Source organism: Lactuca serriola, chromosome 7 (genome assembly GCF_051521515.1).
Source record: "Lactuca serriola cultivar US96UC23 chromosome 7, Lser_US96UC23_V15, whole genome shotgun sequence".
NCBI lineage: Eukaryota > Viridiplantae > Streptophyta > Magnoliopsida > Asterales > Asteraceae > Lactuca > Lactuca serriola.
This window is the reverse complement of record NC_136414.1, coordinates 191,558,303-191,573,106: the sequence shown is the minus strand read 5'-3', so window position 1 is coordinate 191,573,106 and position 14,804 is coordinate 191,558,303. Positions and strand designations below refer to the sequence as shown.

The 14,804-nt window shown below is 39.1% G+C and overlaps 2 protein-coding genes across 2 annotated transcripts; both read right to left on the bottom strand.

Moving 5' to 3' along the window:
* Positions 1 to 1,135: 1,135 nt before the first annotated feature.
* On the bottom strand, positions 1,136 to 2,142 carry LOC145064677 (uncharacterized). The gene is made up of 3 exons (XM_079012080.1): positions 1,753 to 2,142; positions 1,458 to 1,654; positions 1,136 to 1,259 (listed from the first exon to the last, which is right to left on the bottom strand). The coding sequence occupies exons 1-3, from the start codon at positions 2,140 to 2,142 to the stop codon at positions 1,136 to 1,138; spliced, it is 711 nt and encodes a 236-aa protein (XP_078868206.1).
* A 1,898-nt stretch (positions 2,143 to 4,040) lies between these two features.
* Positions 4,041 to 7,342, bottom strand: LOC145061186 (G-type lectin S-receptor-like serine/threonine-protein kinase At4g27290). The gene is made up of 7 exons (XM_079008586.1): positions 5,992 to 7,342; positions 5,747 to 5,896; positions 5,549 to 5,655; positions 5,208 to 5,418; positions 4,897 to 5,137; positions 4,664 to 4,814; positions 4,041 to 4,560 (listed from the first exon to the last, which is right to left on the bottom strand). Exons 1-7 carry the CDS (start codon positions 7,286 to 7,288, stop codon positions 4,255 to 4,257), a joined length of 2,463 nt encoding a protein of 820 aa, XP_078864712.1. The 5' UTR covers positions 7,289 to 7,342; the 3' UTR covers positions 4,041 to 4,254.
* Between the last annotated feature and the right edge of the window lie 7,462 nt (positions 7,343 to 14,804).

The following is a 14,804-nucleotide window of genomic DNA, read 5'->3' as shown; positions in this document are numbered from 1 at the left end:
TGATTTGGCCCAAGCATTATTACTATGCGATGGCCCAAATTCTTACTCGGGTATATTCGACCCATTTTCATGATCAGGGGTATTCGACACCCGTTCTACATCATCGTTATTGACCTCATCCCCAAAGTCAAAGCCTTTAACAACGAACATCATCTCTGGTGTCGGTTTGATCTTAGACGTACTCTCCCATACCCATCTTCGATTTTCTTCAAAGATTACATCTCTGCTTATATATATATATCAAGCCTGAATTAGGGTCTAGAAGCTTGTGAGCCTTCATGCCTTTCTCTATTCAAATATACACCAATTTCTTGCTTCGATCGTCCAATTTCTTAAGGTGCCCCTTCGCTACCTTCATGTGAACAACACAACCAAAGATTCTCAGGTGACCAACGTGTAGCTTTCTTCCGGTCCACAATTCATATGGTGTAGCCCCATCTAGAGCTTTTGTGCTTAATTGGTTTCATACATAGACTGCATGACTCACCGCCTCGCCTCACAGTACATCGGGTACTACCATCGACTTCAGACAGCTCCAAGCCATCTCAAGCACTGTCCAGTTTCGCCTCTCTACAACCCCATTTTGTTGTGGGGAGTAGGGTGCAGTGTAGTGGTGTTCCAATCTAGTTTCACTGCAGTATTCATCAAATTGCTTTGACAGGAACTCACCTCCACGATCTGTCCTTAATACCTTTATCTTTTCACAGATTTCAATCTCCACTTTGCTTCTAAAATTCTTGAAGGTACAAAAGGCTTCATCTTTTGTTTTTATTAAGAAGACACACATAACCCTGTTGTAGTCGTCAACTAACAGCATAAAGTATCTGTTACCTGCAGGTGTTGAAGGCGAGACTGGTCCATAAAGGTCGCCATGGACTAGTACTAATTTCTTCCTAGCCCTGAAACTTGTGCTTGCTGGGAACAAGTTTCTTGATTGCTTCCCTTTCAGACACCCCTCACAAGGCTCTGATGGTATCACTATCTTGGGGATCCCATCAATTATTCCCTTTTCAGACATGGACTTCAAGGAGGTAAATTTCACATGGCCTAGCCTTGTGTGCCACAGCCACGATGGATCACTTAGATTGGCTATTAAGCACCTTGGTGTGGCCTCTTCTAGTTGGATTTTGTAGAGCTAGTTTGGAGACTTCTTCAACTTCATTAGCAGCCTTCCAGTATCATCATGAACCCATAGGAAAGGTTCGTTGATTCTGATATCATCGTCTCCTTCAGAAAGTTGGCCAAGGCTGATTATATTGCTGCAAAGATCAGATATGTAATACACATCCTTCAATTTTCTTTCTTCTCCATTCTTGCACTGGAGTAGAATCGATCCTTTCCCTTTGATTCTTACTTTGGACTCATTCCCAAATTTCACAACCCCATGGACTTTCTGTCCAGGCTTTGAAACTTGCTTTTGTCCCTAGTAATGTGTTGCTGGCCCAGTGTCAAGGTACCACACCTCTGACTGATTCAAGGCTCCCCCATTTGGCTTCACTTCAGGCTTCACTCTTTCTTCATTTAGAAATACTTCCCCTGTCTCTTCAAAGGTTGACAACAGCACAATTGGTTCATTATCATCCTGGACTAGATTACTCTCTTGATTTCTTTCTTTCTTTGGGTTCTTGCACTCTGCTGCATAGTGCCCAAACTCCTGGAAATTGTAGCACTGCACACCACTTTTATCTTGACTACTAGATGTGCCTTGGCCTCCTTGATTATGGTGACCACCTCTACCACGACCACCACGACCTCTTCCTGTGCCTCTTCCTCTGCCACGTGAACCACTGAAACCATCTCGGTTTGTCTTTTTTTTGAGTCGCCATCACCTTTCTTCTTGTTCTTCTCTGACCATTGTTGATAGGTCATGAAAAGCTTTCTATCTTCTTGCTCAACATGACACTTCATCCGTTCTTCATAGGCTTTAAGCCTTCCTATTACTTCTTTAACTGACATGGAATTTATATCTTCAAATTGCTCAATTGTTGAAGCAATTTGGAGAAACTTGGATGGTACTTCTTTCAACAGCTTTTTCACAATATAAGCCTCCTCTATAATGTCCCCAAGAGTGTGCATGGTGCTCACAATGTTGCATACTTTCGCAGCAAAGTCATCCACCCCTTCTGTCTCCTTCATTGTCATGGCTTCAACTTTTGTATTCAATGTTTGTATTCTAGCTGTCTTCACCCTATTTTCTCATATAAACATGGTTTTCAAGGCATCCCATGCCTCTTTGGCTGTCCTCTTCTCTGCCAATGAGAGTAACAGGTCTTCAGGAATACCTTGATAGATAGCTGCCAGAGCCATCTTATCTTTCTTAACTTCCACAACTGTGTTCTAAATCCTAGGCTCCACTGCCTCCCAAACTCCTTGAGCTTGCATGAAGACTCTCATTTTTATAGCCCATGCACCATAATTACTTCTAGAGAGCATTGGGTAATGAAGGGTGAGCTGGCCTTCCTTGTCGCCATTTCCATTATTTCCAGTCATTTCTTATCGAGACTGGTACTTGGGCATGCACCTAAGAGCTTTGATACCAGATGTTGGTCTTCTGCAGGGGTAACAAAGACTTTTTATCAAAATGAGAAATAGGGCACAAGAAAGCAAACTTCACAGTGGACAAAAATGGATAAATGATAGGGAAGGGTAAAACTGGAATAAACAGCTTTAAGGAAAACTGTACTGTGAACAGAGAAGCACAGATGACAATTAAAGACACACAAGACAATTTGAGGCAAAGTACTTCTTTTATTCACTGAAAACAGAATGAAACAGGGATACAAATCTATCGTACATATTCCTTGCTATTTAAAGTAGGAAATTAGCAAAAAAGTAGCAACTACCCAGCTACAAGCTAAAAACCAGGGAATCACCTTCTCACGTGGTCTTTGATTTATTCAATGAGAAAAACTTACTTAATACTAATTAAAATGTGCAGAAGACAACTGAACTCATAATTATTTCAACAAAGTCCATATCATTTTGGACTTGAGTTCTCTTGAGAACTTGATATGGAGTTGGTTATTAGACAACTTTGGTTTTGGTCAGCTTTGCTTCAGAAGTTTGTTTGCTTGGGCTAATTTTCTATGGGGTTACTTGTCCTATTTTTTAGGCACAAGTATCTACTCGTTTATGGGAATGTTATGTAATAAAGAGCAAGATTTTATTATTATTATTATTATATCCATAGTTATACAGATAATAATATATAGCAGGTTAGGTATTGAGTGTGAGTAAGTTAGGATAATAGTCTCTCATATATTTGTAATCAACTCAACAATATTTTGAATTGGTTCTTGGCATCACATACCCATGGTCCTTTGCCAGTTGAGTTTCCATGTAAACATTCTAGTGTTCTTATTCTTAATCAATTTCCGCTTGAATGATTATTCTTAAATTTGGCATGAGTATTTAGCAATTGCGACGGAGATTATGGCAGAGCATTATGACATAACATTGTGACGATCATTGTTGTAGAGCTTTCTGACAGACTTTTCTAGCAAAGCTTTCTGATGGAGGTTTCTGTTAGAACATTGAAAAGCACTGTGGTGCTCTCTTTGATGGTAGACAGCTCTTCTGGTGAGAGAAATCTCCCTTTGGTGGCAGAAAGCTCTCTTGGTGAGATAAAGGTGCTCTTGGTGCAAAGGTGTTCTCCAAAGTCAAAGATAGAAGATTCTAAAAGCAGCTGGATGATGTCTTATGATTGGTTGACACCTTTCATGGACCTATATATATACCAATAGACATGGCTCATTAGGGTTTTAGATCTGACCGTATAGTCTATAAACAGGGATGCATGCTCATAATTTGTTAGTATCTTGAATCCTTAGTGAGTAGGGCGAATTTTTGTTGAATTGTACTTGTAATCTCTATTTAAGAACTCTTGAATAAGAATACTCGCTCCTGTGGATGTAGGTCACTTGATTGAACCACGTAAGTATTGTGCCTTTGCGTTTGTGGTTTCGTGAATTATGCGTTTTACTTCCTAACAAGTGGCATTAGAGCTTGTCAAGTGGCATCATATATGTTCTATTCAGTTGCATATTCGTTCAAAAATATATATGATTTTTTAGTTGATTTGGTTTATCTCAAGTCACTGTGATCGGTTTATCCTCAACAAGTACATTATACAATGATACAATCCAGCAACTAAACCATGTGGTAGATAAGTTTAAAAATGGAGATAATAGATCGGTGAATTTTGAAGCTGTAATAAGAAGAAAAATAATGAGGTTAAAGCTTCGTATGTTCTTTTTACCGAGCAACTACCTCTGTAACAGTTAAATCATTGGTTGAAATCGTTGGGTAACTGCTTGAAGAAATATCAGCACCATGTAAGATTTCTTTTGTGAAAAAAGCTGGCTGCTTAGGTTTCAGCAATGCACCCTCGTTGCCCAACATCACAACAACAGATGACATGTCTGGCCTGTCTTCTGGACTTTGTTGAACACACAACAAGCCCACTATAATTGATCTTATAACTTCTGATGAATTGATTGATTGGCCTAAACTTGTATCAATAAGCTCCATTGACCTGCCTTCATGATGCAATCTCCATGCCTGAATATATAGTTAATGTAGAAATACTTACAGGACTATATTATTGTAAATCAAACAAGTAGTTTATGTAGAAATAGTTACAGGACTATATTAGTGTACTTACATGTCCAATGAGGTTATTGCCATGTTCAGAATGAATAAATCCCCTGTTTCTCTTCCCACTCACTATCTCCAGCACTATAACACCAAAGCTAAATACATCCGATTTAACTGAGAAAACACCATTTATTGCATACTCGGGGGACATGTAACCACTGCACACAGGAAGATGCTTATAAGACTCAAAAATGAACTTAAGAGAATAAAATGTATATACAGTTAATATATATAGCTTACTATGTGCCAACAACTCTCTCTGTTTTTGCTGGAGTAGTCTCATTTCCTCCAAAGCTTCTAGCCATGCCAAAGTCTGATATCTTAGGGTTCATGTCTTTGTCAAGTAAAACATTGCTAGCTTTAAGATCTCTATGGATGATTCTTAATCGTGAATCTTGATGCAGATAAAGAAGTCCTCGAGCAATTCCTTTGATAATGTTAAAACGTGTAGTCCAATCAAGTAGGGTGCTTCGTGTCTTATCTGCTCAAGATGAAGGTATGAATGCTTTGTTCGAAAACATTAAATTAATAGACATTTAAGTGATTCTGACCAAATATACAAGAGTCTAAGCTTCTGTTTGGCATGTATTCATAGATCAACAACTTTTCGTCTCCCTGTATGCTACATCCAAGGAGTTTAACAAGATTTCGGTGCTGAAGTTTTGAAATGAAAATGACTTCATTCTTGAACTCATCAAGTCCTTGGGTTGAAGTCTTAGATAAACGCTTAACTGCAATCTCTAGTCCTTCTTCTAACATACCCTAGAGATCATCATTTTCCATGTGAGAAACAATAGAAACAATGATGAATTTCATCTGTCTTTTTGTATAAGTGGCATGCTTATACTGCATGGATTGTGTTTCAATTCTTATCATTACATACTATTATTACCTTATAAACTGATCCAAATCCACCTTCACCAATTTTATTCTCTGGTGAAAAACTAGCAGTAGCTCTAGCTAATGTAGAAAAGCTAAACAATGGTAGCTCCATGGAATCTGTGCATTGAAAATACAAGAATCTGCTTCAAGAATTCATATTACTGTTGAGAATTCAACAACATACTTCAAGAATCTGTATTTTTCTTACCTTTCCTTGGTTGTGGATCCTGTCTTTTTCTCCATGCATACCAGAACCATGTAGAGCTTAAGACTATCAGAAGAAACCCTACAGAAACTACCAGTAAGATGATTTTGAGGTTTAGTCTCTTCTTCTTCTTCTTCTCGTGTAGTGACTGAGCTGCAGTTAGGATCATGAAATAAGTAATATTACATGGTGAGAAATATCTTATAAACCTATTCAAGGTATGTGTAATTTGGTAAAGAGATCGATACCTAATTCTGAGGAAGCCATTCTTATAAAGATATCTTGACCATCATTGCCTGGAGGGAAGACTCTTACGTCCTTGAGTTCATTGAACCAAAGCAAGCAGCCACTTCCCCCACCTCTGATGTCTGTATCTGAATAAGCCATACAACTACAATTCTTCATGCATTTTTCTTCACATTGTTTCCTGTTCATGCTCATGTTATACCATGAAGTCCTTGTGTCGGGTAGTTTCACATAAGAATACTTGATAAACCCATCTGTTCTACAATCCAATGGTGTTCGTCTCACACAACCACCCGACCAATCAGCTACCTCCCATGCCTTTTGGTTTCTGGGCACGAACCTTTCCTCATCTAAACAACCACATCTTTGTGGGGTCAAAACGCTGCAGGTTCCATGAGCATAACAGATGTTGTATTCATCACAGAAATCTCTTTGTAACTGTAAGAAAAGCTGCCATTTCTTAGCTTCAACCACCCACACCCAACGTTCTATCTGGCCAGATGAACTCACGACAAGTCTTGAGATGACAGAAGAATTGATAAGAGAATAACTGTAAGACACCTCCGTTGCATTAATAACCATGTCGGCTTTAATGATGTTCCGGTTGACTGGAGAAAACCCACTAAACCATATACCATTCCATGGTCCAATCCGGAACTTGATTGATGTATCTTGTTTTAGTAGGTCCTGAGGAAAGCCGTTTGTGTCCGTGCTCCATGTGAATTCACCTGGAGCTGGATCTTGACTATTCTTCCATGAAGATAGCTGCCATTCCTTACCAGTCAAGAAACTTCTCCCTAACTTCATTCCAGGTAGAAGTGTATCAGTTGGATAATCAAAACTCTGCCAGAGAATCTTCTCCTCGATTCTTTCTTTGACAATTAGATTTCCGGTGTCGTCAAGCTGTGCAATTGCGTTGACTGATGACTTTGTATTGGTTGACCATATTATATCATTAGTGTCGTTGATGATGACAAGATTTCCTGGAGAGATGATTTTCAGTATGCCGGATGATGCATCAGGGAGTGGGAAGTCTCTGTTGGCGACCCAAACCACCGTTTGAACGGAGATTTTCTTGTACCATATACCAACGTATTTGTTCTCAGAACTTCCTGGCCTGAAAAACCCAAGTTCAAAAATTCCGGCCGGTGAGACCAACGTGTCTGCTTCTGTCAAGAACCTTGAATCTGAAATCAAGTCAATTTCAGCAGTGTAGATTCTATGAATGTGGAGTGAAACAAGTGAAAGAACAAGTATAGTTGCTTTCCCCATTAAAATTCTCACGTTGAAGCTTCTCATTCTTCTCTGTGTTATGTTTCATTTCATTGCTAATTCTATATTTGTGAGTTTTAAATCTGGTATTTGGTGGATGAAAGTCTGATTCATTAGTTGAATAAACATTATAAACCAAGGATTTTACTGGTTAAAGAGTTTGACCGATTCTTACACACATGCTTCGACAACAATTATTGTTTGGAAGACAAACTCTTTTTAGTTTTCGCAACTACGATCCATAGCCACGTCATTTACTATTTTTTTTTCTTTTTTAACGTTAAAACCAATATGTTAAACATTTGATTTTTTCTTTATAAAATTATAAGAGAATTATAATTCTTAATTCTCCACGAGTATAATATTGATATTTTTTAATGTATATATATATGATAAAAACAGAAAGGGTACTTGGAATATTTGAACTCATCACCTCTTGTTGATAAATTAGTGGTAAAAATATATTGTTTTAACGGATTATGAACGCAGCCACTAATCTAATCTTAAATTTACACAACGCATTTAAAAGTTAGTTGAACCCTCATCCTTTGGTTCTCATCGTACCCTTAGCCCGAAGACCCTTTAGTTACATGTTAAAATATTATGATTGGATGATATGGGATGGTTACCGTACACTACAATCACGAGATTCCGGATTTTGAACTGTCATGCTAGTACTGAAAATCAACACCATACTTGGTAGCCGATACACGTATCGGTAGCGTTAGTCTTGTACGATACTGTGTATTCTTTTTCATCCATTTGGTATTAAGTACTTTCGGATTGGTTATTGTCATCGAAACCCTACAAACACTTACTTTTGCTTTTAAATAGTTCTTTTTGCACATTCTAAGCTATTGATGTACTAAATGACATGTTAAGCAAAACATTGGTGTATGTTAGAAGGTAATCATGTCCATTTGGAATCCACTAATGTGGCCTTACAAAATAATGCCTCCAAAAATGTCAATGCCACATGTAAATGGGTTCTAAACATCAGTAGACATGAATTCTTTAAGTCATGATGGACGAGAAATTTATAAGATAGCAAAATTTTTTTAATAACTTAGGCTATGTTTGGTGGGCTAGCTGAAAAGTTGGTTGTTAGCTGAAAAAACTAGCTGATAGCTATAAAAAACTATATGATAAAAAATAAAGTTTGGTAAAACTAGCAGAAATATATAAAATTACATGTAAAGGTATATGTTTTTATAATTAATTAAATGTATATTTGGAAATTTAAAAAATAAAAAATAAAAAAAAATAAAAAAAAAACTCCTAAAAAGGTAGTCTAAGTAGCTTTTCAAAAGCCTAGTTTATAAACTACTTTTTGGCTTACCAAACTCGAAAAATAAGCTAGCTTATCAGCTAGCTGTGGCACGCCAAACACATCCTTAGTCAACAATTGACAAAAGTTAGTGTTTTTCCAAAATTATCCACCAAAATGGCATGCCAGCTGTAATTTCTCATTCTCGTGATTTTGAGCCCATAGTTAGCCTAATAATATGTAGGTATAAAAGCCTGATTTTTCTAATCTTTTTAACTCATAGACGGTTATGACCCACCACTACAAGAAGATTGGGCAATAGCGGCGACACGTGTCGCCGCTAAAGGTTAGGCGTGTCGCCGCTAATATCTTTAGCGGCGATGTGTCGCTGCAAATGCGTCGCCGGTATTGTTTCGTTGCTAATATGCTTATTGTCGCCGCTAATATTACGTGTCGTCACTAATGCCACTCGTCGCCGCTAATACGTGCGTGTCGCCACAAAAGTTGTCGCCGCTAATACTCTTTTGATTTTTTTGATTTTTTTTTTTAGTTTATTTATTTAACATTAAATTTATAATCAATCCAAATATTAATCCATATAGCATTTGAAAAATCTGATAAATTTTTATAGAAATATTAATACATATTATACAATCAATCCAAAATATTAATCCATATCACATTAAGTATTCTTCCAAATTACAAAACGTTTCATAAAATGCTAAAGTAAGTACTCGTCCTCATAATCATCTCCTTTATTATTTGGTGGCGGCAATTAGCGAAACCACTCTTCCAATGCTGCAGAACAGGTCGGGTCCTATAGTATTGTTTGCAGCATTTGCAACTAAAGGCGTCGCCGTTATTGCCCGGTGTCGCCGCTAAAGGCGTCGCCGCTAATGCTAACCTTTCTTGTAGTGCACATGCAATTTTCCTTTGGATTTGACATGTGATTTTATAGTATTTTATTTATATTTTTATGTACTTGTGATGTGTAATTTGAGGTGTACTCGGGTCGGCCATTCCAACCAATACCGACCTGGGTACATTAAAATGGTGAATAAGCGACAAAACAGTTGTTCAAAGTAACTGACCATAAGGCAATATCGATACACAATGAACAAAGTTTCCCAAAAAGACATATCACATGAATCATGTATAGGTACATGATTTTAGTAATATAAAAGTAATAAGCAATGCAATTGTTTCTTCTAGGTTAATGCAAGTTACCGGGTAGAACCCCGCAGCAAAGAAATCCACGATTCCTATAAAATCTTCTGAAGAACGCATCGATAAGTTTTTTTTAACGAGCAATCGTACTTTCTGCCTTAATCGACATCTAACTTAGGCATCGAAGAGCAATTCTGGGGTCCATCCTTCAATATAGCTTTCTAACCTAGATTTTGTCCACCTTGTGTAGTGTGACTTCTTGAGTACTCTTTAGAAGAGGTCTTTAATAACTAGCTACCATATATCCGGACGAGCACATAGCAACATTGGCATCATCTGTAGCATTAAACTAAGACTATCACTCATTTCCATAAGTAATACCCACACTCAGCACACAAAATGTCACAAGCCAACAAGGCTACCACACAATATCGTAAGCAACATAAAACGCCTTGCCATGCAAAAACGAAACTGAAGCGAGAGCTTTGTACAAAACCTTTGCAGAAAAACGGAGTCAGGAAGCTCGAATAAAGGGAGACGAACCAATACTAATCTACAGACATATCCATGATGAACGCGTCCATGAATATACTATTATAGTTGAAGTTCAACAAAAATAATTATGAACACTGTGTATTCATATTGCCAGAGTTAATGAAAAACAAACTCAAGAATCTCGATTTGCACTTAACAAGTTTCGTTGGACATTTAGTGTGGCATTTACAAATAATATCATTGCATTGACATTGAAAAATCATCTAACAAAAGCTCAAATCATGCATATATTGGATTTTATCATCATACAATCCCCATCGTCGTATACCGTAATTTTTAAAAGAAGTGCCATGAAAAAAATTCAACTAATCGAATCAACAATACACAGTTTAGTTCGATTTCGAATCTCGACGACGTATGAGACCATCCACAGCGAAGCATTAGTCATCCACCATCAACATTCATGGCAGAAAAGGAAAAGATGATAATCAAAGAACCATAGGAAAATAAAGTGGAAACATTAATTATCAGTATAAATTATGCATACCAGAGCAAGAAATTTACATCGCCGACATGTTGCCAGATAAGTTAAAAGAAAAACTGCTAAGTTTACTGAGAGAGCAGACTGGCGTGCTCATCTGGCAATCAACTGACATGGTCGGGGTCCCAAGGCATGTGATAGAACACAATTTGAGTGATACATTAGGAACGAAGCCAGTTCGACAGAAAAAAGAGGGGTCGTTCCATGGAACGGAACAAAGTAATAAATGATGAAGTGGATATGTTGGTAAGCATAGATATAGTCTGAGAATTATTGTTCCCATCCTGGGAGGCTAATCCGGTATTTAGTAAAAAAGAAGGTGATGGTTAGTGGAGAATGCGTGTCAACTTTACTGATTAAAGAAGGCATGCCCAAAAGATTGCTACCCTTTGCTTACCATTGATGAGAAGATTGAATCTTTAGACAAATATAAATGAAATAGAATCATTGATTCATATAAGGGATATCGCCATATACATATGTATAAAGGGGGCGACAAAAAAACATCATTCCATACGGACAGACAGACAGTTTGCTACACTAAAATGACATTCGGATTATAAAATGTAGCAGCAACATACCTAAGGTGTTCGAGCCATAGATCGGGAGGAATATCAAAGTATATTTGGATGACATGGTCAATAAAAGCGGAAATGATGGTTTTTTTCCTGAAGGACATCAAAGAAACATTTGAAAATTTGAGAACTCTTCACATGAAACTAAACCCCAATAAATGCCTTTTCGGGGCAGAGGAAGGAAAATTCTTGGGTCACATGATTATGAAAGAAGGAATAAAATCAAACCCCAAGAAAATAGGTTCTTTACTACAATTATTTTCACCACAAGCTATGAAGGAGGTGCAAGCATTGAATGGGAAATAACAGCATTAAGACGATTCCTGGAAAAATCGACATAAAAGACAACTAATTCCTTTCTATAAAACCCTGAAAAGAGTTCTAGATAAAACACAATTTCTAATGGACAAACGAGGCAAAAACAGTGTTGAAAAAACTCAAGGTAGAATCATTGGATCTACCAACGTTGGCATCGCCAATCCTAGGAGAAACACTAACAATATATCTATCAACATCAAAACTGGTGGTAAGTGTAGTTTTGGTGGTCAACAGGGGGGACAAACATATACACATATACTTCGTAACCAAAGTACTACAAGGAGATGATATAGGTTGTACAGACATGGAAACACTAGCATTATTACTCGTTAATACAACAAGACGATTATAGGTGGTGGAATAGGAGAACATAAAATCAACTTCAAACCACGTGATAGTATCAACGCTCAAGCTCCAGTGGACTTCATAACTTACATAACCGGTATAAGGGAAAGTATATGTAGTAGAGGGAATCAACACCAATAGTAAAGAAACCATGCAAGATAGTGAGGTAGAGGGGACCCTACAGATGGATCGGTCTTCTAGCATAGAAGGGGAGTAGTAAGGAAGAGTGGAACCTACACATGGATAGGTCTTCAAGCATAGAAGGGGTTGATAGTATGGAGAGGGCGGGATTGAGTGATGATGTGATCTGAGAGATAATCTCTACTCTGGTGACTTTGGCAATTAGAGCGGCGATTCCAGAGTTGTTCGGGTTTGCCAGGACCACTCTGATTGAGATTTTTGATGAGTATTATTCTTCAGTGACTAAGGTTGTCGTTGATGCAGGGCTTGAAGGAGGAGATCTACGCAATACTATGAGTTCGGCAACATGCATGAAGCCCCCGGAGTTCGACGGGGTCAAGGACTAGATTGTGGCCATGTGGTGGATATCTGATGTTGAGAGGCATTTTTACAATTGTTCATATCCTAAGAACCATAAGGTGAAGTTTACGCTGAACCTTCTTTGATTGGGGATGAAGGAATAGTGGAAGTTTGCTACTTAAGCTTGTTCTCCTATGGAGAAGGCCACGGTGACATGGGAGTAGTTCTCGAAGATGTTCTGGACCAAGTATGTTTCATTGGTGGAAAGAAAGAGATTGGCTAATGTAACATCCCAAGTCAGAATCAAGAGTTCAGGGGGCAAAGTGTATGTTTGGAAAAGAGGAACTCGGCGAGTAGGAGCTGCAACTCGTCGAGTGTAAGCGTGTGTTGGGCACGTGTTAAGTGACCGAACTCGCTGAGTCGGAGGCTGGACTCGACGAGTTCGTGCTGGAATGAGAAACCCTAATTCCTAGGGTTTGCACCCTATTTAAGGAGCCTTAAGCCCCTATTTTAGTCCCTTATTACTCCCTTGAGAATCAGCAGCCCTAAAATTATAAGTGAGAGCCTTGGGAGCATTTTGGAGCTTGATAAGTGGATTTAGGAAGGAAGTCTTGAAGATTAAGAAGCTTGGATCAAGGAGGCTTGTGGAGATTTGGTTTACTCTTCAGTTGGAGGTTGTTTTGAGGTAAGGATTCGTCATCTTGGCTTTATTTCTTCTAGATCCACCTTTCATGGAGCTTTAGGGTTTGTTTGGAGGAATTTATGATGAGATCTTGATGCAAGAGCTAGATCTGGAGTTGAAAGTCCAGATCTGAGTTCTTTATGGATTCTATGTGAAGAACGCCCTTTGTTTAGCTATGTAAAAGCCAGCCCTAATGAGTTAAGTCCCTTTCTAGCTTGGTTTTAGGTATTATGGGGCAAGAAGCACATAAAGGTAGCAACTTTATGTTGCTAATGGACCTTAGAGACCCAGATCTATTGTTTGGAGCAAAGGAGTAGCTCTGTGATTCGAGATTATGAGAATGCACGTATGGACTCGACGAGTCTGGGAGATGACTCGACGAGTCGGGCTAGAGATCCAACTTTGAGTCGCGTAGTAACTCGGCGAGTCGCATGGGTGAATCGGTGAGTCTTATGATGATGAGCTTGGACTCGACGAGTTGGAAGAACAACTCGGCGAGTCTGATGAAGATTGCCGTTGACTCGGCGAGTTTGTTCTTGGACTCGGCGAGTCTGGTCGTGGAACCCTAGCCTTTTCTGGTTAAGTCATGTCTCGGTGAGTTGAGGGACAACTCAGTGAGTTGAGCGGGATGGGACTCGAAGATTATTGGACTCGACGAGTCTCGGGGTGACTCGGCGAGTTGAGTCGTGATTGGGAGTTTCAAAGTATAGGGACTCGATGAGTCAACGCGTTGACTCGGCGAGTAGGGTCAACTAGGAAGGTTGACTTTGTCAAAGGACTTTGACTTTGACCAAAGGTTAACCAGTTGACTTCCAGGGGTATTTTGGTAATTATTGGTATTTATTGGATTTGGTTATTTGGTAATGTTCAGTGGTGGATTTCGTGTCGGTGGTCGGAGCAGCGTGATCTTATTCTTCAGTTAGCAGTTGCAGGTGAATTATCCTCACTATATCAACAGGGTCTAAGGCACCAAGGCCGGCCCTTTATCGGATTGAAATCTGGGTATCTGTTTGATATGTTATTGCCTTCTATGTCTGTATCCTGGTTATTAGGATGGCGTATGTTAGAGACTTGGTTAAGGTCAGTATCCTGGTATATAGGATGGTGCTATGTTAGTGACCGGTTAGGTCGGTATCCTAGTTAGGATGTTGTTATGATATGTGATCTGCTAGATCGGTTTGATTAGATGTTAATTGTTATATGATTATATGTTTATGTGCACATGGTTGTTTGGACTGGGGTTGGGTTGAGGCAGGTCCTGCTTTGTGCTATAGGCCAACATACCCAGGGCGGACCGGTTAGACCGAAGGCCCGGCGAGCGGTACGGATAGGCTAAAGGCCCTAAGAGGGCAGTCCAGACGTGCCGAGGCTCGGAGAGTGGACCAGGTGGACTGAAGGCCCGGTGCGGGCAGACCAGTCACACTGTAGACTCGGAAGGAGAGTGGACCAGGTGGACTGAAGGCCCGGTGCGGGCGGACTAGACACACTGTAAACTCGGAGTGCATGGTTGTTCTGTTTATGATATGATATGTGTATGGTATTGTGGTTGGTATTTTGGGGATAACTCACTAAGCTTTCGGGCTTATAGTTTCAGTGTATTGTTTTAGGTATTTCAGGAGACCGTGGCAAGGCGAAGGCGTGATCGTACCGCTCCTCAGTTTTATGTTGATGTT

Bases quoted from the DNA above. Each gene is read 5' to 3' on its own strand.
- LOC145064677 (XM_079012080.1), bottom strand. From the start codon at position 2,142: ATGACAATGAAGGAGACAGAAGGGGTGGATGACTTTGCTGCGAAAGTA. The intron at 1,655-1,752 runs GTCGTGGTGGTC...TACAATTTCCAG, and splicing joins AGGAAGAGGCACAGGAAGAG to GAGTTTGGGCACTATGCAGC. The intron at 1,260-1,457 runs GTACCTTGACAC...TGATCTTTGCAG, and splicing joins TTGAATCAGTCAGAGGTGTG to CAATATAATCAGCCTTGGCC.
- LOC145061186 (XM_079008586.1), bottom strand. From the start codon at position 7,288: ATGAGAAGCTTCAACGTGAGAATTTTAATGGGGAAAGCAACTATACTT. The intron at 5,656-5,746 runs GTAAGAAAAATA...TTCAATGCACAG, and splicing joins GGATCCACAACCAAGGAAAG to ATTCCATGGAGCTACCATTG. The intron at 5,138-5,207 runs GTCAGAATCACT...CATCTTGAGCAG, and splicing joins CTTAGACTCTTGTATATTTG to ATAAGACACGAAGCACCCTA.